Consider the following 24,172-nt stretch of genomic DNA (forward strand, 5'->3'; position numbering starts at 1 on the left):
TCAACACTGTGGAGGTACAGGGCTACACTCAACACTGTGTGGAGGTACAGGGCTACTCTCAACACTGTGTGGAGGAACAGGGCTACTCTCAACACTGTGGAGGTACAGGGCTACACTCAACACTGTGTGGAGGTACAGGGCTACTCTCAACACTGTGGAGGTACAGGGCTACACTCAACACTGTGTGGAGGTACAGGGCTACACTCAACACTGTGTGGAGGTACAGGGCTACACTCAACACTGTGGAGGTACAGGGCAACACTCAACACTCACTAAGCAGGGCTACACTCAACACTCACTAAGCAGGGCTACACTCAACACTCACTAAGCAGGGCTACACTCAACACTGTGTGGAGGTACAGGGCAACACTCAACACTGTGTGGAGGTACAGGGCTACACTCAACACTCACTAAGCAGGGCTACACTCAACACTCACTAAGCAGGGCTACACTCAACACTGTGTGGAGGTACAGGGCAACACTCAACACTGTGTGGAGGTACAGGGCTACACTCAACACTCACTAAGCAGGGCTACACTCAACACTGTGTGGAGGTACAGGGCTACACTCAACACTGTGTGGAGGTACAGGGCTACACTCAACACTGGAGTTACAGGGCTACACTCAACACTCACTAAGCAGGGCTACACTCAACACCCACTAAGCAGGGCTACACTCAACACTGGAGTTACAGGGCTACACTCAACACTGGAGTTACAGGGCTACACTCAACACTCACTAAGCAGGGCTACACTCAACACTCACTAAGCAGGGCTACACTCAACACTGTGTGGAGGAACAGGGCTACACTCAACACTGTGTGGAGGTACAGGGCTACACTCAACACTGTGTGGAGGAACAGGGCTACACTCAACACTGATTGGAGGTACAGGGCTACACTCAACACTGTGTGGAGGTACAGGGCTACACTCAACACTGTGTGGAGGAACAGGGCTACACTCAACACTGATTGGAGGTACAGGGCTACACTCAACACTGTGTGGAGGTACAGGGCTACACTCAACACTGTGGAGGTACAGGGCTACACTCAACACTGATTGGAGGTACAGGGCTACACTCAACACTGTGGAGGTACAGGGCTACACTCAACACTGTGTGGAGGTACAGGGCTACACTCAACACTGATTGGAGGTACAGGGCTACACTCAACACTGTGTGGAGGAACAGGGCTACACTCAACACTGTGTGGAGGTACAGGGCTACACTCAACACTGTGGAGGTACAGGGCTACACTCAACACTGTGTGGAGGTACAGGGCTACACTCAACACTGATTGGAGGTACAGGGCTACACTCAACACTGTGTGGAGGAACAGGGCAACACTCAACACTGTGTGGAGGAACAGGGCTACACTCAACACTGATTGGAGGTACAGGGCTACACTCAACACTGTGTGGAGGTACAGGGCTACACTCAACACTGTGGAGGTACAGGGCTACACTCAACACTGATTGGAGGTACAGGGCTACACTCAACACTGTGGAGGTACAGGGCTACACTCAACACTGTGTGGAGGTACAGGGCTACACTCAACACTGATTGGAGGTACAGGGCTACACTCAACACTGTGTGGAGGAACAGGGCTACACTCAACACTGTGTGGAGGTACAGGGCTACACTCAACACTGTGTGGAGGTACAGGGCTACACTCAACACTGATTGGAGGTACAGGGCTACACTCAACACTGTGTGGAGGAACAGGGCTACACTCAACACTGTGTGGAGGTACAGGGCTACACTCAACACTGTGTGGAGGAACAGGGCTACACTCAACACTGTGTGGAGGTACAGGGCTACACTCAACACTGATTGGAGGTACAGGGCTACACTCAACACTGTGTGGAGGAACAGGGCTACACTCAACACTGTGTGGAGGAACAGGGCTACACTCAACACTGTGTGGAGGAACAGGGCTACACTCAACACTCACTAAGCAGGGCTACACTCAACACTCACTAAGCAGGGCTACACTCAACACTGTGTGGAGGAACAGGGCTACACTCAACACTGTGTGGAGGAACAGGGCTACACTCAACACTCACTAAGCAGGGCTACACTCAACACTCACTAAGCAGGGCTACACTCAACACTCACTAAGCAGGGCTACACTCAACACTGTGTGGAGGAACAGGGCTACACTCAACACTGTGTGGAGGTACAGGGCTACACTCAACACTGGAGTTACAGGGCTACACTCAACACTGTGTGGAGGTACAGGGCTACACTCAACACTGTGTGGAGGAACAGGGCTACACTCAACACTCACTAAGCAGGGCTACACTCAACACTCACTAAGCAGGGCTACACTCAACACTGTGTGGAGGAACAATGCTACACTCAACACTCACTAAGCAGGGCTACACTCAACACTCACTAAGCAGGGCTACACTCAACACTGTGTGGAGGTACAGGGCTACACTCAACACTGTGTGGAGGAACAGGGCTACACTCAACACTCACTAAGCAGGGCTACACTCAACACTGTGTGGAGGAACAGGGCTACACTCAACACTCACTAAGCAGGGCTACACTCAACACTGTGTGGAGGAACAGGGCTACACTCAACACTGTGTGGAGGTACAGGGCTACACTCAACACTGTGTGGAGGTACAGGGCTACACTCAACACTGTGGAGGAACAGGGCTACACTCAACACTGTGTGGAGGAACAGGGCTACACTCAACACTGTGTGGAGGTACAGGGCTACACTCAACACTGTGTGGAGGTACAGGGCTACACTCAACACTGTGTGGAGGTACAGGGCTACACTCAACACTGTGTGGAGGAACAGGGCTACACTCAACACTCACTAAGCAGGGCTACACTCAACACTGTGTGGAGGTACAGGGCTACACTCAACACTGTGTGGAGGAACAGGGCTACACTCAACACTCACTAAGCAGGGCTACTCTCAACACTGTGTGGAGGAACAGGGCTACACTCAACACTGTGTGGAGGAACAGGGCTACACTCAACACTGTGTGGAGGTACAGGGCTACACTCAACACTGTGTGGAGGTACAGGGCTACACTCAACACTGTGTGGAGGTACAGGGCTACACTCAACACTGTGTGGAGGTACAGGGCTACACTCAACACTGTGTGGAGGTACAGGGCTACACTCAACACTGTGTGGAGGAACAGGGCTACACTCAACACTGTGTGGAGGTACAGGGCTACACTCAACACTGTGTGGAGGTACAGGGCTACACTCAACACTGTGTGGAGGTACAGGGCTACACTCAACACTGTGGAGGAACAGGGCTACACTCAACACTGTGTGGAGGTACAGGGCTACACTCAACACTGTGTGGAGGTACAGGGCTACACTCAACACTGTGTGGAGGTACAGGGCTACACTCAACACTGTGTGGAGGAACAGGGCTACACTCAACACTGTGTGGAGGAACAGGGCTACACTCAACACTGATTGGAGGTACAGGGCTACACTCAACACTGTGGAGGTACAGGGCTACACTCAACACTGTGTGGAGGAACAGGGCTACACTCAACACTGTGTGGAGGAACAGGGCTACACTCAACACTGATTGGAGGTACAGGGCTACACTCAACACTGTGGAGGTACAGGGCTACACTCAACACTGTGTGGAGGAACAGGGCTACACTCAACACTGTGTGGAGGTACAGGTACATGGCTGACTCTGTTCATCCAGGTTGTTAACAGGTTCATTATAAAGCTCTGCTTGTCTCTCAGGTGAATGTTGTCGTTGTGGGTAGCAGGGTTGGGCTCAATTCAAATTGAAGCCAGACAATTCAGGAAGATTAATTTAAAATTTTGAAACAAGTAGCTTCTACTTTTCAGTTTAGTGAGAAGTCATTGAAAATAAATGCAATTTGTATTTATTTATTTATTGAATTGTAATTTTGTAACGAGGATGATGGTGATGATGGTGACTGATGATGCTCTTCCCAACTCTCTCCAGCTCTACAACCAAAGACACGTCCCCTCTGCCCCAGCTGGACGTCAGCAGCCTGTCCACCCCTCGCAAGATGATGGACTCCTCCCAGTTCAGCACCCCAGGGACCACCAGCAGTAAGTAGCCTTGGTAGTCCAACACACATCCATTATGCATGTCTGCTTGGCTGAATACAGCAGTACTAAATGAGGGCCTGCACACTATACCAACCTAATAAAGGAAGGGTTTGGTGCAGTTGATTGTGCTGACCTTACTTCATTACCACCAGTAGAATGGCTTTAGGAATACTACTGGATAAGAGAGGGAGAGGGGGGTCATGGAGGAGGGAGACGAGGAAGGGACGGGGACAGAGAGAGGAAGGGACGGGGACAGAGAGAGGAAGGGACGGGGACAGAGAGAGGAAGGGACGGGGACAGAGAGAGGAAGGGACGGGGACAGAGAGAGGAAGGGACGGGGACAGAGAGAGGGAGGGACGGGGACAGAGAGAGGAAGGGACGGGGACAGAGAGAGGAAGGGACGGGGACAGAGAGAGGGAGGGACGGGGACAGAGAGAGGAAGGGACGGGGACAGAGAGAGGGAGGGACAGAGGGAGGGAGGGACGGGGACAGAGAGAGGGAGGGACGGGGACAGAGAGAGGGAGGGACAGAGGGAGGGAGGGACGGGGACAGAGAGAGGGAGGGACAGAGAGAGGAAGGGACGGGGACAGAGAGAGGGAGGGACAGAGAGAGGAAGGGACGGGGACAGAGAGAGGAAGGGACGGGGACAGAGAGAGGGAGGGACAGAGGGAGGGAGGGACGGGGACAGAGAGAGGGAGGGACGGGGACAGAGAGAGGGAGGGACAGAGAGAGGAAGGGACGGGGACAGAGAGAGGGAGGGACAGAGAGAGGAAGGGACGGGGACAGAGAGAGGGAGGGACGGGGACAGAGAGAGGGAGAGACGGGGACAGAGAGAGGGAGGGACGGGGACAGAGAGAGGGAGGGACGGGGACAGAGAGAGGAAGGGACGGGGACAGAGAGAGGGAGGGACAGAGAGAGGGAGGGACGGGGACAGAGAGAGGGAGGGACGGGGACAGAGAGAGGGAGGGACGGGGACAGAGAGAGGGAGGGACGGGGACAGAGAGCCAGTGAGATAATGTGGGTAAGAAACTGGAGAGAACTGGATATTGAGTGGAGAAGAGAAAGGGAGAGGAGTTGAGATGGATAGATAGAAAAGAGAACATGGTGTAGATGGAGAGGGAGATACTGTAGAGACTTGATGAGAACTATTGGAACATAGTTGTCTCCTGGATAGCACAGTGGTAGAGTTGTCAGGTTAGTGTTCTACTGTCGCTCCATTCTGCCGATGCTCCCAGTGATAATGAAATCATTAGCAGGGATCTGTACTGCTGCAGTTATTACATCCATTAGCATGTCATTAGGGGTGTGTACCAGAGAACGCTGCAGGCTCAACACACCTCGTACATAACACTGCCTCTCACACACACTCCACTGATGGCATTCACACGCCAGCAAGCACATGCACACACACACAGAAGCACTAACGCATGACACGCACACCTTCTCCCTGCTTCCATCTCTTCCATCTGTGCCTCATATTTCCTCCCCCTTGCAGCACAGTACATACATCACAGCATTATTAGGGCGTTATCATACGAGTACATACATCACCACATTATTAGGGCATTATCATTCATTATGCTCATAAGCCACAGTGGAACAGTTACCTACAGCGTCTACAGGGGAGTTTGTTATAGTGTGTTGATGACATTCCCTGGTTGTGGAGTTTGTTATAGTGTGTTGATGACATTCCCTGATTGTGGAGTTTGTTATAGTGTGTTGATGACATTCCCTGGTTGTGGAGTTTGTTATAGTGTGTTGATGACATTCCCTGGTTGTGGAGTTTGTTATAGTGTGTTGATGACATTCCCTGGTTGTGGAGTTTGTTATAGTGTGTTGATGACATTCCCTGGTTGTGGAGTTTGTTATAGTGTGTTGATGACATTCCCTGGTTGTGGAGTTTGTTATAGTGTGTTGATGACATTCCCTGGTTGTGGAGTTTGTTATAGTGTGTTGATGACATTCCCTGGTTGTGGAGTTTGTTATAGTGTGTTGATGACATTCCCTGGTTGTGGAGTTTGTTATAGTGTGTTGATGACATTCCCTGGTTGTGGAGTTTGTTATAGTGTGTTGATGACATTCCCTGGTTGTGGAGTTTGTTATAGTGTGTTGATGACATTCCCTGGTTGTGGAGTTTGTTATAGTGTGTTGATGACATTCCCTGGTTGTGGAGTTTGTTATAGTGTGTTGATGACATTCCCTGGTTGTGGAGTTTGTTATAGTGTGTTGATGACATTCCCTGGTTGTGGAGTTTGTTATAGTGTGTTGATGACATTCCCTGGTTGTGGAGCTGCGAAAACACCAAGAAGATGATTAAGATGCCCAAGGCGGCAGGTAGCCTAGTAGTTAGAGCGTTGGACTTGTAACTGAAAGGTTGCAAGATCAGGCTGACAAGGTAAAAATCTGTCGTTCTGCCCCTGAACAAGGCAGTTAACCCACTGTTCCTCTGAACAAGGCAGTTAACCCACTGTTCCCCTGAACAAGGCAGTTAACCCACTGTTCCTCTGAACAAGGCAGTTAACCCACTGTTCCTCTGAACAAGGCAGTTAACCCACTGTTCCTCTGAACAAGGCAGTTAACCCACTGTTCCTCTGAACAAGGCAGTTAACCCACTGTTCCTCTGAACAAGGCAGTTAACCCACTGTTCCTCTGAACAAGGCAGTTAACCCACTGTTCCTCTGAACAAGGCAGTTAACCCACTGTTCCTCTGAACAAGGCAGTTAACCCACTGTTCCTGGGCCGTCATTGTAAATAATAATTTGTTGTTAACTGACTTGCCTAGTTAAATAAAGGTCAAATAAAAAGAAAAGCTTCTTTCTGGTCTAGTTATTTTTTCTTGAGATCTTGGTCATCTCTCTCTCTCTCTGCAACTTTCTCCCAGGCCCTACCCACCCATCCACTCAACCCATCCAAGCACGTTTGTTTGAATGAATCCAGACCCCCACTAACCTCTGTCCCTATGCCATTACCAGATCCCCACTCTTCCTCTCCCCACCAACCTCTGTCCCTATGCCATTACCAGACCCCCACTCTTCCTCTCCCCACTAACCTCTGTCCCTATGCCATTACCAGACCCCCACTCTTCTTCGCCCCACTAACCTCTATCCTTTTGCCAGCCACACCTCCAATACAGTCGCAATGCCAGCCTTAGAAACCCCTAACCCCTCCCCTTACCCCTGTCCTTCTGCCAATCTTCCCTCTACCAACCCCCTGTCTCCTCCTCTGAGCCTACCATCCCACTGATGACTCTCTCCCCTATAATTGCTGCTGTTTGTTGATGGAGTCAGTTGACTAACTCGGGTAGAGAGAGAGAGAAGCCTCTTAATTCACACCCAGGGCCTAAGTCATTTCCCTGCGCTAACTGCACTTCCCTCTCACATTATTACGGCAAAACGCAAGCAATTAGCCGCTGCCGCGTGCTAAGTGCCATGTGCCGCGATGACGACAGCATAACTCTCCAGCTTTTGTCGACAACGCTGCTTCGTCTAATGGCCTCAGCGCACATCATTTAGTAGCTGGTAATTGTAGTGATTATGACGTGAAAAAACTACAGTCGCTGGCAGGAGAAATAAAGTCTATTAACATCACATAAACATTAACTCTCTTAACGTACCCCGCTTCCAACGCTTTGAAGGGGAAACGGAGGCTGTATCATCAGACTGGAATTAGAACGTAGCCCTGCTGTTACTCTCAATTTAGCGAGAGAGGGGTTGAGGTGCTGATCAGGGAGGTAAAGGTGAAGAGGTCTTGTGGGGATGTTTTCATTTGATCCAAACACTCACACGTTTGTGATGATGAGGAAGAGGTGCTCGCCTAGTGGTGAGTGGTGAGATGCACGGGGTTGTTATGGTGATGATAATACTGTATAGCATTGAGAGGAAAGAGATGACAGTAGGACTAGGATGATGTTTATGAAGATGGATGATGATGGTTACAACTATACAACTCATTCTTTCATGTGTCTCTCTCTAGAAAGTTTCATGAGTATGTTGGCTTTCAAATAGTACCACATCCTGTAGCTCTAGTATCAATACAATTCAAGGGGCTTTATTGGCATGGGAATTGTGTGTTAACATTGCCAAAGCAAGTGAGGGAGATAATATACAAAAGTGATATAAACAATACAATTAACAGTGAACATTACACATACAGAAGTTTCAAAACAATGAAGACATTACAAATGTCATATTATATATATATATATATACATATATACAGTGTTGTAACAATGTACAAATGGTTAAAGTACACAAGAGAAAATATATAATCATAAATATGGGGTGTATTTACAATGGTGTTTGTTCTTCATTGGTTGCCCTTTTCTTGTGGCAACAGGTCAAAAATCTTGCTGCTGTGATGGCACAGTATATATGGGAGTTTATCAAAAATGGATTTGTATTCGAATTCTTTGTGGATCTGTGTAATCTGAGGGAAATATTTGTCTCTAATATGGTCATACATTGGGCAGGATGTTAGGAAGTACGGCTCAGTTTTCCACCTCATTTTGTGGGCAGTGAGCACATAGCCTGTCTTCTCTTGAGAGCCATGTCTGCCTACGCGGCCTTTCTCAATAGCAAGGCTATGCTCACTGAGTCTTTACATAGTTAAAGCTTTCCTTACGTTTGGGTCAGTGACAGTGGTCAGGTATTCTGCCGCTGTGTACACTCTGTTTAGGGCCAAATAGCATTCTAGTTTGCTCTGTTTTTTTGTAAATTCTTTCCAATGTGTCAAGTAATTATCTTTTTGTTTTCTCATGATTTGGTTGGGTCTAATTGTGCTGTTGTCCTGGGGCTCTGTGGGGTGTGTTTGTGTATCTTTCTCTCCCTCTGTCACTTCCCATGTTTTCTATCTCTCTATCTCTCTCACTTCTCTCATTCTGCATCACTCCCTCTTTCAGTGCGTGAGCTGCAGGCGCACCACGAGGCCCGCGAGGACCCTGACGTGCACCCGGAGGAGAACACCCAAGAGTTCATGGGCGTCCTCATCAAAGGCCTGGCCAAGCTCAAGAAGATCCCTGAGGCTGTCAAGGCCATCATGGAGCGCCTGGAGCCTGAGCTGAAGCAGATACTGAAGAGATCCACTACCCAAATAGCTGATCACGCCTACCAGAGAGGAGAGAACCTAGCCACAGAGAGCCAGCCCAGGTAGGGAGGGGTGGAGGGAAGACTGGAAGGTGGGATGGAGGGGTGCAGGTAAAGATGCAGGTAGGGGTGGAGGAGGAGGGAAGTTGGGATGGAGGGGTGCATGTAAAGATGCAGGTAGGGGTGGAGGAGGAGGGAAGGCAGGATGCAGGTAAAGATGCAGGTAGGGGTGGAGGAGGAGGGAAGGCAGGATGCAGGTAAAGATGCAGGTAGGGATGGTGGAGGAGGGAAGGCAGGATGCAGGTAAAGATGCAGGTAGGGGTGCAGGAGGAGGGAAGGCAGGATGCAGGTAAAGATGCAGGTGTAGGAGGTGGGAAGGCAGGATGCAGGTAAAGATGCAGGTAGGGGTGGAGGAGGAGAGAAGGCAGGATGCAGGTAAAGATGCAGGTAGGGGTGGAGGAGGAGGGAAGGCAGGATGCAGGTAAAGATGCAGGTGTAGGAGGAGGGAAGGCAGGATGCAGGTAAAGATGCAGGTGGGAGGAGGAGGGAAGGCAGGATACAGGTAAAGATGCAGGTAGGGGTGGTGGAGGAGGGAAGGCAGGATGCAGGTAAAGATGCAGGTGGAGGAGGAGGGAAGGCATGATGCAGGTAAAGATGCAGGTAGGGGTGTAGGAGGAGGGAAGGCAGGATGCAGGTAAAGATGCAGGTGAAGGAGGAGGGAAGGCAGGATGCAGGTAAAGATGCAGGTGGAGGAGGAGGGAAGGCAGGATGCAGGTAAAGATGCAGGTAGGGGTGGTGGAGGAGGGAAGGCAGGATGCAGGTAAAGATGCAGGTAGGGGTGGAGGAGGAGGGAAGGCAGGATGCAGGTAAAGATGCAGGTAGGGGTGGAGGAGGAGGGAAGGCAGGATGCAGGTAAAGATGCAGGTAGGGGTGGAGGAGGAGGGAAGGCAGGATGCAGGTAAAGATGCAGGTGTAGGAGGAGGGAAGGCAGGATGCAGGTAAAGATGCAGGTGTAGGAGGAGGGAAGGCAGGATGCAGGTAAAGATGCAGGTGTAGGAGGTGGGAAGGCAGGATGCAGGTAAAGATGCAGGTAGGGGTGGTGGAGGAGGGAAGGCAGGGTGGAGGTAAAGATGCAGGTGTAGGAGGAGGGAAGGCAGGATGCAGGTAGGGGTGGAGGAGGAGGGAAGGCAGGATGCAGGTAAAGATGCAGGTGTAGGAGGTGGGAAGGCAGGATGCAGGTAAAGATGCAGGTAGGGGTGGAGGGGGAGGGAAGGCAGGATGCAGGTAAAGATGCAGGTAGGGGTGGAGGAGGAGGGAAGGCAGGATGCAGGTAAAGATGCAGGTAGGGGTGGAGGAGGAGGGAAGGCAGGATGCAGGTAAAGATGCAGGTAGGGGTGGTGGAGGAGGGAAGGCAGGGTGCAGGTAAAGATGCAGGTAGGGGTGGTGGAGGAGGGAAGGCAGGATGCAGGTAAAGATGCAGGTAGGGGTGGAGGAGGAGGGAAGGCAGGATGCAGGTAAAGATGCAGGTAGGGGTGGAGGAGGAGGGAAGGCAGGATGCAGGTAAAGATGCAGGTAGGGGTGGAGGAGGAGGGAAGGCAGGATGCAGGTAAAGATGCAGGTAGGGGTGGTGGAGGAGGGAAGGCAGGGTGCAGGTAAAGATGCAGGTAGGGGTGGTGGAGGAGGGAAGGCAGGATGCAGGTAAAGATGCAGGTAGGGGTGGTGGAGGAGGGAAGGCAGGATGCAGGTAAAGATGTAGGTAGGGGTGGTGGAGGAGGGAAGGCAGGATGCAGGTAAAGATGCAGGTGTAGGAGGAGGGAAGGCAGGATGCAGGTAAAGATGCAGGTAGGGGTGGTGGAGGAAGGAAGGCAGGATGCAGGTAAAGATGCAGGTGTAGGAGGAGGGAAGGCAGGATGCAGGTAAAGATGCAGGTGAAGGAGGAGGGAAGGCAGGATGCAGGTAAATATGCAGGTAGGGGTGGAGGAGGAGGGAAGGCAGGATGCAGGTAAAGATGCAGGTAGGGGTGGAGGAGGAGGGAAGGCAGGGTGCAGGTAAAGATGCAGGTGAAGGAGGAGGGAAGGCAGGATGCAGGTAAAGATGCAGGTAGGGAGAAATGGAGGTAGGGGTGGAGGGTGGGATAGCAGACCAGCAGCCTTTCCTTCCTTGAAGTGACCACTAATCTCACATGGAATTTGTGATGTCTTCAAGGAGGGAAGGATGCATTGTGGGTTTTCAAACAGGGCCTTTGGGTGTATAGTTTTGTCCAACTCACTCGCTAAGGTGAGGTAGGAACAGTGGAGGAGGGGTACTGTATGTGTCTGAGGAGAGGTACTGTATGTGTCTGAGGAGAGGTACTGTATGTGTCTGAGGAGAGGTACTGTATGTGTCTGAGGAGAGGTACTGTATGTGTCTGAGGAGAGGTACTGTATGTGTCTGAGGAGAGGTACTGTATGTGTCTGAGGAGAGGTACTGTATGTGTCTGAGGAGAGGTACTGTATGTGTCTGAGGAGAGGTACTGTATGTGTCTGAGGAGAGGTACTGTATGTGTCTGAGGAGAGGTACTGTATGTGTCTGAGGAGAGGTACTGTATGTGTCTGAGGTGAGGTACTGTATGTGTCTGAGGTGAGGTACTGTATGTGTCTGAGGTGAGGTACTGTATGTGTCTGAGGAGAGGTACTGTATGTGTCTGAGGAGAGGTACTGTATGTGTCTGAGGAGAGGTACTGTATGTGTCTGAGGAGAGGTACTGTATGTGTCTGAGGAGAGGTACTGTATGTGTCTGAGGAGAGGTACTGTATGTGTCTGAGGAGAGGTACTGTATGTTTCTGAGGAGAGGTACTGTATGTTTCTGAGGAGAGGTACTGTATGTTTCTGAGGAGAGGTACTGTATGTGTCTGAGGTGAGGTAGGAACAGTGGAGGAGAGGTACTGTATGTGTCTGAGGTGAGGTACTGTATGTGTCTGAGGAGAGGTACTGTATGTTTCTGAGGAGAGGTACTGTATGTGTCTGAGGAGAGGTACTGTATGTGTCTGAGGAGAGCTACTGTATGTGTCTGAGGAGAGGTACTGTATGTGTCTGAGGAGAGGTACTGTATGTGTGAGGTGAGGTACTGTATGTGTCTGAGGAGAGGTACTGTATGTGTCTGAGGAGAGGTACTGTATGTGTCTGAGGAGAGGTACTGTATGTGTCTGAGGAGAGGTACTGTATGTGTCTGAGGAGAGGTACTGTATGTGTCTGAGGAGAGGTACTGTATGTGTCCGAGGAGAGGTACTGTATGTGTCTGAGGTGAGGTACTGTATGTGTCTGAGGAGAGGTACTGTATGTGTGAGGTGAGGTACTGTATGTGTCTGAGGAGAGGTACTGTATGTGTCTGAGGAGAGGTACTGTATGTGTCTGAGGAGAGGTACTGTATGTGTCCGAGGAGAGGTACTGTATGTGTCTGAGGTGAGGTACTGTATGTGTCTGAGGAGAGGTACTGTATGTGTGAGGTGAGGTACTGTATGTGTCTGAGGTGAGGTACTGTATGTGTCTGAGGAGAGGTACTGTATGTGTGAGGTGAGGTACTGTATGTGTCTGAGGAGAGGTACTGTATGTGTCCGAGGAGAGGTACTGTATGTGTCTGAGGTGAGGTAGGAACAGTGGAGGAAAGGTACTGTATGTGTCTGAGGTGAGGTACTGTATGTTTCTGAGGAGAGGTACTGTATGTGTCTGAGGAGAGGTACTGTATGTGTCTGAGGAGAGGTACTGTATGTGTGTGTGGAGAGGTACTGTATGTGTCTGAGGAGAGGTACTGTATGTGTCCGAGGAGAGGTACTGTATGGGTCTGAGGTGAGGTAGGAACAGGGGAGGAGAAGCACTGTATGTGTGAGGAGAGGTACTGTATGGGTCTGAGGTGAGGTAGGAACAGTGGAGGTGAGGTACTGTATGTGTCTGAGGTGAGGTACTGTATGTTTCTGAGGAGAGGTACTGTATGTGTCTGAGGAGAGGTACTGTATGTGTCTGAGGAGAGGTACTGTATGTGTCTGAGGAGAGGTACTGTATGTGTGAGGTGAGGTACTGTATGTGTCTGAGGAGAGGTACTGTATGTGTCTGAGGAGAGGTACTGTATGGGTCTGAGGTGAGGTACTGTATGTGTCTGAGGAGAGGTACTGTATGTGTCCGAGGAGAGGTACTGTATGGGTCTGAGGTGAGGTAGGAACAGGGGAGGAGAGGCACTGTATGTGTGAGGAGAGGTACTGTATGTGTCTGAGGTGAGGTAGGAACAGTGGAGGAGAGGTACTGTATGTGTGAGGTGAGGTACTGTATGTGTCTGAGGAGAGGTACTGTATGTGTGAGGAGAGGTACTGTATGGGTCTGAGGTGAGGTAGGAACAGTGGAGGAGAGGTACTGTATGTGTGAGGAGAGGTACTGTATGTGTCTGAGGTGAGGTAGGAACAGTGGAGGAGAGGTACTGTATGTGTCTGTGTCTCCATCACTAATAAGCAAACAAACTATCAAGCAAGAAGAGACAAGTTTCAATTGAATCCCGGGCTTTTCTATCCAAGCTCTTTAGCTTTAGACAGAGTGAGTACAACAAGGGTGTTTTGGGAGCGAGTGAACTGCTAGAAAATTATTTTTGATTAGTCTCTATCCTCACCTCCCTCTCTCTCCGTATCTCATTGTGGAAACCCTAATAAAGCAAACAGTTAAGCACACCCTCTCCTCAGCCTCCTCTGTTCTCCATCTCCCCAGTCTCCTCTGTTCTCCATCTCCTCAGCCTCCTCTGTTCTCCATCTCCTCAGCCTCCTCTGTTCTCCATCTCCTCAGCCTCCTCTGTTCTCCCTCTCCTCAGCCTCCTCTGTTCTCCCTCTCCTCAGCCTCCTCTGTTCTCCCTCTCCTCAGCCTCCTCTGTTCTCCCTCTCCTCAGCCTCCTCTGTTCTCCCTCTCCTCAGCCTCCTCTGTTCTCTCTCTCCTCAGCCTCCTCTGTTCTCTCTCTCCTCAGCCTCCTCTGTTCTCCCTCTCCTCAGCCTCCTCTGTTCTCCCTCTCCTCAGCCTCCTCTGTTCTCCCTCTCCTCAGCCTCCTCTGTTCTCTCTCTCCTCAGCCTCCTCTGTTCTCCCTCTCCTCAGCCTCCTCTGTTCTCTCTCTCCTCAGCCTCCTCTGTTCTCCCTCTCCTCAGCCTCCTCTGTTCTCCATAACGCCCTCATTTAAGGTAATGGAGTAATCCAGAAAGCCAAGACCCAGCCTCTGCTTTTTGCCTCAGCATTCATTCACTCCGTAGAAAAAAAAAACAGGAAAGCAAAAGATACTGGAAGAGAAGAGATATAATGACGGCACTTAAGAAAGCACTTACCTTCAGCTGAGATGAACACTTGTTTTTCTTGGCCTCCGTTTCTCTCGTTGTCTCTCCGTCTGTTTTCACGGTGTCTGTGTGTGTATCTTGTGTCCTCTAAACCTAGCCGTTGTCCACGTTTCAAGAGGTGGTCGGTCGTTGGTTCACCATTGTGGCTACTGGGTTTAGGTTAGTGCTGAGGCCTTGGCTGCATTTCATTCCAGAAAGGTTATCTCCCTCTCCTCTTTCCTAGTTTCAGACTCCACGGATCCTTCACGGATCTGACACGAATGGATAAGTGAAGGCAATATGGAGGAAACTAGGTAGAGTTTTAACACCTACCCAGTTAGTCAATATGGAGGCAACTAGGTAGTTTTATCACCTACCCTGTTAGTCAATATGGAGGAAACTAGGTAGTTTTAACTAACACCTACCCAGTTAGTCAATATGGAGGAAACTAGGTAGAGTTTTAATTAACACCTACCCAGTTAGTCAATATGGAGGCAACTAGGTAGAGTTTTAACACCTACCCTGTTAGTCAATATGGAGGCAACTAGGTAGAGTTTTAACACCTACCCAGTTAGTCAATATGGAGGAAACTAGGTAGAGTTTTAACACCTACCCAGTTAGTCAATATGGAGGAAACTAGGTAGAGTTTTACCACCTACCCTGTTAGTCAATATGGAGGAAACTAGGTAGAGTTTTAACTAACACCTACCCAGTTAGTCAATATGGAGGAAACTAGGTAGAGTTTTAACACCTACCCAGTTAGTCAATATGGAGGAAACTAGGTAGAGTTTTAACTAACACCTACCCAGTTAGTCAATATGGAGGAAACTAGGTAGAGTTTTAACACCTACCCTGTTAGTCAATATGGAGGAAACTAGGTAGAGTTTTAACTAACACCTACCCAGTTAGTCAATATGGAGGAAACTAGGTAGAGTTTTAACACCTACCCTGTTAGTCAATATGGAGGAAACTAGGTAGAGTTTTAACACCTACCCAGTTAGTCAATATGGAGGCAACTAGGTAGAGTTTTAACACCTACCCTGTTAGTCAATATGGAGGAAACTAGGTAGAGTTTTAATTAACACCTACCCAGTTAGTCAATATGGAGGCAACTAGGTAGAGTTTTAACACCTACCCTGTTAGTCAATATGGAGGAAACTAGGTAGAGTTTTAACTAACACCTACCCAGTTAGTCAATATGGAGGAAACTAGGTAGAGTTTTAACTAACACCTACCCAGTTAGTCAATATGGAGGAAACTAGGTAGAGTTTTAACACCTACCCTGTTAGTCAATATGGAGGAAACTAGGTAGAGTTTTAACACCTACCCAGTTAGTCAATATGGAGGCAACTAGGTAGAGTTTTAACACCTACCCAGTTAGTCAATATGGAGGAAACTAGGTAGAGTTTTAATTAACACCTACCCAGTTAGTCAATATGGAGGCAACTAGGTAGAGTTTTAACTAACACCTACCCAGTTAGTCAATATGGAGGAAACTAGGTAGAGTTTTAACACCTACCCTGTTAGTCAATATGGAGGAAACTAGGTAGAGTTTTAACTAACACCTACCCAGTTAGTCAATATGGAGGAAACTAGGTAGAGTTTTAACACCTACCCTGTTAGTCTCCGATCTGTTAAGGGGAGTGAACAAGGGCAAAAAGGAGGGGACAACTTTTCGGGACGCTATGCAACACCAGTGATAGTCAGACGTCTAGTCAGACAGCCAATCAGGTGTTAAACACAGTAGTGGCAGGACATTTGGGACAACACCTGCCAGACCATGAAGAAACGGACACACTGCTGCTTTAAACATAAACATGCCAAGATACACACACACACACACACACACACACACACACACACACACACACACACACACACACACACACACACACACACACACACACACACACACACACACACACACACAGAGAGTCCATTGATGTTGTAGCATTTAAAAGATAGACTAAGTGTTGTTATTCTGTGAGATGTTGGGTCAGGCCTTGGCCCTCCCACCGTGTGCTGAATCTCATCTGACTCCAGTATAGGACAATGCAGTGCAGCTTGTTTTCAACCCCACCTTCTCCATATCCGTTTTACTTTACTGTGTGTTTGTACACGCACACACACAAGTTCAAGCCGAGGCCCGTTGCTATGGAAACCTCTATATAAGTCGTGTAGCAAGGTGTTCTTTCTTGCGTAATGAGCAACACATAGATGGTGCTGTTCAGTAGATAATGCCCAGCGTATTACACAGCGTCTCTGACGGGTTCCTGTAAAACATCCTCAGTGTGCAGTCCTTTGATTTAAACACAGAATACAGATGTCCTGTGCTTTGTCTCTTCTAATCTAATAGAGGAATTTGGTTGACATGGTGATCGCTACTCAGATGGTGTCACAGACATATTGAATTGTCATATTGAAGATCTGTTGGTTTTTATCCTGGTTAGACTTGCAATGTTCTGACAACTTTTCCCAAATTCACAGGTTTTCTAGAAATCCGGGTTCAAATCCTGGGAATGTTGCTACCCTGGTACATACAGTATGTCTGATGATGCAACTAGCCATGTTATGGACTATGGCTGATCATATAGCCAGTTTATTTCATATGGCCAGTGTTGTGTGTGTGTGTGTTGTGTGTGTGTTGTGTGTGTGTGTCGGGGTGATGACCTGGCACAGTCACTTAGCGTGATGGTTCCTGTGAAGACACTACAGGCGACAATAAATAACATTCTCCTGGGTGAGTTAGGGTCCCACCTAGCCCACCTGACACGGCATGCTAAACACACACACACACACACACTCTCTTTCACTCAACACACACATATGTATTAACACACAGACTAATTCACACTTAAACACATACACACACACACCCTGAATGAGCGCTTGACCGCAGTGCGTGATCCCTCCTCGCTCCGGAGCCCCTCTTTCTGTCGTCCATCACCTGGCCGTGTCTTCCATCCTTCTGGGAAATGAGGAGATCTATTAGAATGGCCTGCTGTGTGAGATAACGAGGGGAATGGGGCTCTCTCTCTCTCCTTCTCTGCTCTGGAAAACCAGAGATTCATCACATCGAATGAGGGATGAGGGAAGAGAACAGGTGAAAGGTCAGAACCTGGTGGGGGGGCTGTGTGTGTGTGTGTGAGCAAGTGTGTGTGTGTGTGGAAGAGAGATCCCATTGTATCATGCTCACTGAGGTATGTCTCATTGTGATTTGTTCCTGTCTCTAACCATTCATAACATACATCCTCCCTGTCTGCCTGTCCCTAACCATTCATAACATACATCCTCCCTGTCTGCCTGTCCCTAACCATTCATAACATACATCCTCCCTGTCTGCCTGTCCCTAACCATTCATACCATACATCCTGCCTGTTCCTAACCATTCATAACATACATCCTGCCTGTCCCTGTACCTAACCATTCATAACATCCATCCTGCCTGTCCCTAACCATTCATAACATACATCCTCCCTGTCTGCCTGTCCCTAACCATTCATAACATACATCCTCCCTGTCTCTGTCCCTAACCATTCATAACATACATCCTCCCTGTCTCTGTCCCTAACCATTCATAACATACATCCTCCCTGTCTCTGTCCCTAACCATTCATAACATCCATCCTGCCTGTCCCTAACCATTCATAACATACATCCTCCCTGTCTCTGTCCCTAACCATTCATAACATACATCCTGCCTGTCTGTCTGCCTGTCCCTAACCATTCATAACATACATCCTGCCTGTCTGTCTGCCTGTCCCTAACCATTCATAACATACATCCTGCCTGTCTGTCTGCCTGTCCCTAACCATTCATAACATACATCCTGCCTGTCCCTAACCATTCATAACATACATCCTCCCTGTCTCTGTCCCTAACCATTCATAACATCCATCCTGCCTGTCCCTAACCATTCATAACATACATCCTCCCTGTCTCTGTCCCTAACCATTCATAACATACATCCTGCCTGTCTGTCTGCCTGTCCCTAACCATTCATAACATACATCCTGCCTGTCTGTCTGCCTGTCCCTAACCATTCATAACATACATCCTGCCTGTCCCTAACCATTCATAACATACATCCTGCCTGTCCCTAACCATTCATAACATACATCCTCCCTGTCTCTGTCCCTAACCATTCATTACATACATCCTGCCTGACCCTAACCATTCATAACATCCATCCTGCCTGTCCCTAACCATTCATAACATACATCCTCCCTGTCTCTGTCCCTAACCATTCATAACATACATCCTCCCTGTCTCTGTCCCTAACCATTCATAACATACATCCTGCCTGTCCCTAACCATTCATAACATACATCCTGCCTGTCCCTAACCATTCATAACATCCATCCTGCCTGTCCCTAACCATTCATAACATACATCCTCTCTGTCCCTAACCATTCATAACATACATCCTGCCTGTCCCTAACCATTCATAACATACATCCTCCCTGTCTGCCTGTCCCTAACCATTCATAACATACATCCTGCCTGACCCTAACCATTCATAACATACATCCTCCCTGTCTCTGTCCCTAACCATTCATAACATACATCCTGCCTGACCCTAACCATTCATAACATACATCCTGCCTGTCTGTCTGTCCCTAACCATTCATAACATACATCCTGCCTGACCCTAACCATTCATAACATACATCCTCCCTGTCTCTGTCCCTAACCATTCATAACATACATCCTCCCTGTCTCTGTCCCTAACCATTCATAACATACACCGCTCTGTCTCTGTCCCTAACCATTCATAACATACACCGCTCTGTCTCTGTCCCTAACCATTCATAACATACACCCTCTCTGTCTCTGTCCCTAACCATTCATAACATACACCCTCTCTGTCTCTGTCCCTAACCATTCATAACATACACCCTCTCTGTCTCTGTCCCTAACCATTCATAACATACACCGCTCTGTCTCTGTCCCTAACCATTCATAACATCCATCCTGCCTGTCCCTAACCATTCATAACATACATCCTGCCTGTCCCTAACCATTCATAACATACATCCTGCCTGTACCTAACCATTCATAACATACATCCTCCAGTCCCTAACCATTCATGTCTGTCTGTCTCCGTTCATAACATTGTCTGTCCCTAACCATTCATAACATACACCGCTCTGTCTCTGTCCCTAACCATTCATAACATACACCGCTCTGTCTCTGTCCCTAACCATTCATAACATACACCCTCTCTGTCTCTGTCCCTAACCATTCATAACATACATCCTCCCTGTCTCTGTCCCTAACCATTCATAACATACACCCTCTCTGTCTCTGTCCCTAACCATTCATAACATACACCACTCTGTCTCTGTCCCTAACCATTCATAACATACACCCTCTCTGTCTCTGTCCCTAACCATTCATAACATACACCCTCTCTGTCTCTGTCCCTAACCATTCATAACATTGTATGTCCTTAACCATTCATAACATACACCCTCTCTGTCTCTGTCCCTAACCATTCATAACATACACCACTCTGTCTCTGTCCCTAACCATTCATAACATACACCCTCTCTGTCTCTGTCCCTAACCATTCATAACATACACCCTCTCTGTCTCTGTCCCTAACCATTCATAACATTGTATGTCCTTAACCATTCATAACATACACCCTCTCTGTCTCTGTCCCTAACCATTCATAACATTGTATGTCCTTAACCATTCATAACATACACCCTCTCTGTCTCTGTCCCTAACCATTCATAACATACACCCTCTCTGTCTCTGTCCCTAACCATTCATAGCATACACCCTCTCTGTCTCTGTCCCTAACCATTCATAACATTGTATGTCCTTAACCATTCATAACATACACCCTCTCTGTCTACCAGTCTAGTGATGGACTACCAACCAAACACCCTCCATCCATCTCTCTCCTTCATTTTCCCCCACCCAAATGTTTTCATGTAACATTCGTCTAAAGTTTAAAAAGGTACTCTCTGTCATTCACTCACTCTTCATTCCACACAGTACCTCCTCTGGTGTATGTGTACCGTTCAGATCCGGCACGGAGTTCAGCCCCACCTTCCTCAGTAAATAAAGTCAGAAGTGTCCCCACATCCCTGAAAACAGAAGAGCACCAGATGTGTGTGAGTCCTAGTGGAACCAGAGACTTTGACAGATGCTGCTAATTGTAGTCAGAGCCAGCTGCCTCTGTGTGACTGGGGAAGCACTCTGCCAGTACCTAGACTGTTCTTTTCAACCGCTCAGCCCAAACTACCTGGATGAGACTCCTTTTGCCTGCCGATTCAACTAGATTTCTGAATGTTTATTAAGCTAATGAATTCTAATTGTTGCTGAGGCAGGTTGGTTAACGCCACATGTACAAAGCCTAATCTGGCCTGAGAAGACTCTAAACTGAAATCTAATGCCTGGCTCGGTGGGCTGACGGCTTGACTTCAGTACCTGTTTGGTCACTTGTCCTCTATAGGCTCTAGTGTTGTATATTTCAGGTCAGAATACAGTATGCTTAGAGAGAATGCTTACATTGTTAAATACTTCTCCTCTGATATGTAGTACCTTACTACAACGAAGTGCTCCACTCCTGTTCCAACAGATATATGCACTTATCAACCACAATTAAAAGAACACTTATTGAATGGTCCCTCTTTACATTGAAAGATTGGTCCTTGTGTGGACTGGTGGAGGCTGAAGAGCTGAAGTACTCTACTAACGAGCAGGTTCCAATCAGAAAAATAAATTCATTATTTAGCTTTAGCATTGAGCTGAGGTCAGAATGGTTTTGACTGCTGTGCATTAGCTTGTCTGTTAGTAGTCAGTTATTGAATGAGAGTCAATGAGATTAGAGAGGAGCTTTTAGACCTGGAGGCTGACAGGAGTGGTGCTGCCTTGGAGAGACCTCCTGATAGTCCACCATCACTGGTCCAGGATCAGTTGTCTTTGCCTCTGTTCTAACTCTAAACCTGTGTGAGCCTCACAATACAACTGACCTGGGATGAATTGATAAGAACAGTTTGAATTGCTGTTCAAATATCAACCATTCTCCCTTCCTTAATGTAATCACTCTAACACTGAGGTAAAACCCTAGGAAGGAAGAAAGGATGCATTTGAAAGGAATTCAAACTGGGCCTTAGTACCTGCTGCATCTTAGGGCCCTGTTCTAATACTCTTCAACTGTGTCATTCCTTTCCTCTCTTCCTTGAAGTCATTTCAGAAGGAAGGAAGGAGGCATTTTGAATATTCTAGCAGGGCCAATGTTTGGGCTGTGTATCGCAGCTTCTTCACCTGTTGTCCCACCAGCCGTCCTCACCACAGCCTCTATCTCTGCTGCCCTCTGCAGGCTGCTGCTGGAACTGCTGGAGCTGCTGTTTGACAAGTTCAACGCGGTGGCTGCGGCCCACAGTGTGGTGCTGGCCCACCTGCAGCAGATCGTGGTGTCCCCCAACGGAGCCCAGGAGGGCATCAAGCTCTATGAGCTAGCCGACGTCTCTGCTAAGATCCAGACCGTGCTCCAGGTCAGTTCAAGTTTAAAATGTCAACTTTTGAGTCCATCACAGTCCCGAATCCCTGCACCACACACAAATAAAAAATATCTACAAAGATCCAACTGCCGTTCTGTGTATCCATAAAGATTCACGGATGATATTGCAGCAGACGATTTGCACACATGTGGTTAAACCTTTAGACTGTGAAAGCATAGATTAGGCTTCCATGAGCAGGAATGATCACACATGATGTTAACTAGGAGAGACAAGACTCACTGTTCAGACATCAACAACAATGACAAAAACAGATATAGCTTTACCTTTAGTGACGAAAATCTTTACTAATGCAGATTGGCTATTTACTGTACACGTTCATTGTAGAAATCAATCTGGTTCTTCATATGCGGCCCGGGGGGGTGTGACTGTGAAAGCATGTCGTATCCATAGCAGGAGGAATGTAGGCTAATTCCTTGAATGCTGTTACCTCTGTGTGTGTTGTGCATCCAGCTAGGAATCCTGGCAGTGTTTCACCCAACACTCGTTTGTGCAGCCAGTCAATGTTGTCTTTCTTTTCAAAGAAGAGATTATTCTTGTGGAACGAGTGCTGAGAGTACACACACGTGTATAAAAAAAACACATTGAAAAACACACATATTCAAACAAGCACACACAAAAACTCTCTCCCCTAGTCTAGTCAGTGAGTGCTGGGGGTGCCTGCCTTATATGGGGCGTTCCTCAGGGATCTGTCATAGGTCACTTCCAAACAGCTGCTCATCATCTCAGCCAATCAGACGGGAGCAGAGAGCAAACACAGTGCAGCCGACACGCACCAATTAAAGGACTGCAATTAAACCAGGCAATCAGAGGAAGTGCCTGTTCCTGTGTGTGTCACAACTAACATCAACCCCACTGTATAATTTATATTTTTTTCGATTCCTAATCTGACACGATGATGAAATCCGTAGCGCTTAATTTCTTCCGTCGGGTTCTAAGACGTAAGCCTGTGTGTAGGTGGACACATTTCAGAGTGTAGTGAAGTGTGGAAACGAGGGGAAGGATGAGAACGGAACACAGGTCTGATGATGAAACGGAGCAGCCAGAGGGGACGTTGGCTCGGGAACAGCCAGTTACGCTGGGGAAGCGGTCCAGTAACGTGAAGCTAGCTATCCCCTGTGGAGGGAGTCATTGTGAGGTGTAGCTCCAGGGTATTATCCTGTCACACATGTGAGTGATGGCTGGGCTCCAGCTTGAGCTCTGAGCATTAAAGAGTCTACAGTCAAACTACAGATGGAGGAGTGAGGATCCACATCATGGTTCTCGGACTGGTTTTCTAGATAGATGGTCTCTGACTTTTCTCTCCAAACCAGTCTGCTGTCATGTAGCTTGGTCTGTATGGATTAGGCTTCCAATGACACGAACCCATATAGCCTTCCCGTTAGTGACCACAAGCTTTACTAATGTGGATTGACTACACGTTCATTGTAAAAATCAATTTGGTTTCTTTATATACAGCCCAGGGCTGTATGTAGGACTGTGAAAGCAGACAGAATGTCAGTGAGTCTTGCCTTTTGTAGTCAGCATAATACATTTTTTTAAATAATACGTTTTTTTTGTAAAAAATAAATAAATAAATAAATGTACACCCTTTTCTCCCCAATTTCGTGGTATCCAATTGTTAGTAGTTACTATCTTGTCTCATCGCTACAACTCCCGTACGGGCTCGGGAGAGACGAAGGTCAAAAGCCATGCGTCCTCCGAAACACAACCCAACCAAGCCGCACTGCTTCTTTAACACAGCGCGCATCAAACCAGCTGCACTAATGTGTTGGAGGAAACACAGTGCACCTGGCGACCTGGTTAGCATGCACTGCGCCCGGCCCGCCACAGGAGTTGCTAGTGCGCGATGAGACAAGGATATGCCGGCCAAACTCTGCCTAACCCGGACGACGCTAGGCCAATTGTGCGTCGCCCCATGAACCTTCCGGTCGCGGCCGGCTGCGACAGAGCCTCCGGCGCGAACCCAGAGTCTCTGGTGGCGATAGACCAGTGTCCTAGAACCCGGGAGGCCCCATGTTTATCTTTTTTTACATTAGTTTTTTTGTACAGCAGATACAAACATACACATGCGAACAAGAACTTAGAGACCCAAAACTACTACATCTCATCTGCTCCCACATCCATCCCTAGAGCCTGGTCACACCCCCATCCCTAGAGCCTGG

The 24,172-nt window shown here is 48.3% G+C and overlaps 1 protein-coding gene across 1 annotated transcript in view; it reads left to right on the top strand.

Annotated features, from left to right (window-relative positions):
* Window positions 1-24,172, top strand: part of LOC110499821 (exocyst complex component 4) — a 224,903-nt gene that overhangs the window by 21,453 nt on the left and 179,278 nt on the right. The window contains exons 5-7 of the mRNA XM_090213619.1: window positions 3,965-4,074; window positions 8,972-9,218; window positions 21,809-21,983. Coding sequence (XP_090069745.1) covers window positions 3,965-4,074; window positions 8,972-9,218; window positions 21,809-21,983 — 532 coding nt within the window. The remainder of the gene's footprint in view (window positions 1-3,964; window positions 4,075-8,971; window positions 9,219-21,808; window positions 21,984-24,172) is intronic.

Source organism: Oncorhynchus mykiss, chromosome 21 (genome assembly GCF_057628025.1).
Source record: "Oncorhynchus mykiss isolate SJ-2025 chromosome 21, ASM5762802v1, whole genome shotgun sequence".
In the NCBI taxonomy this organism is placed as follows: domain Eukaryota; kingdom Metazoa; phylum Chordata; class Actinopteri; order Salmoniformes; family Salmonidae; genus Oncorhynchus; species Oncorhynchus mykiss.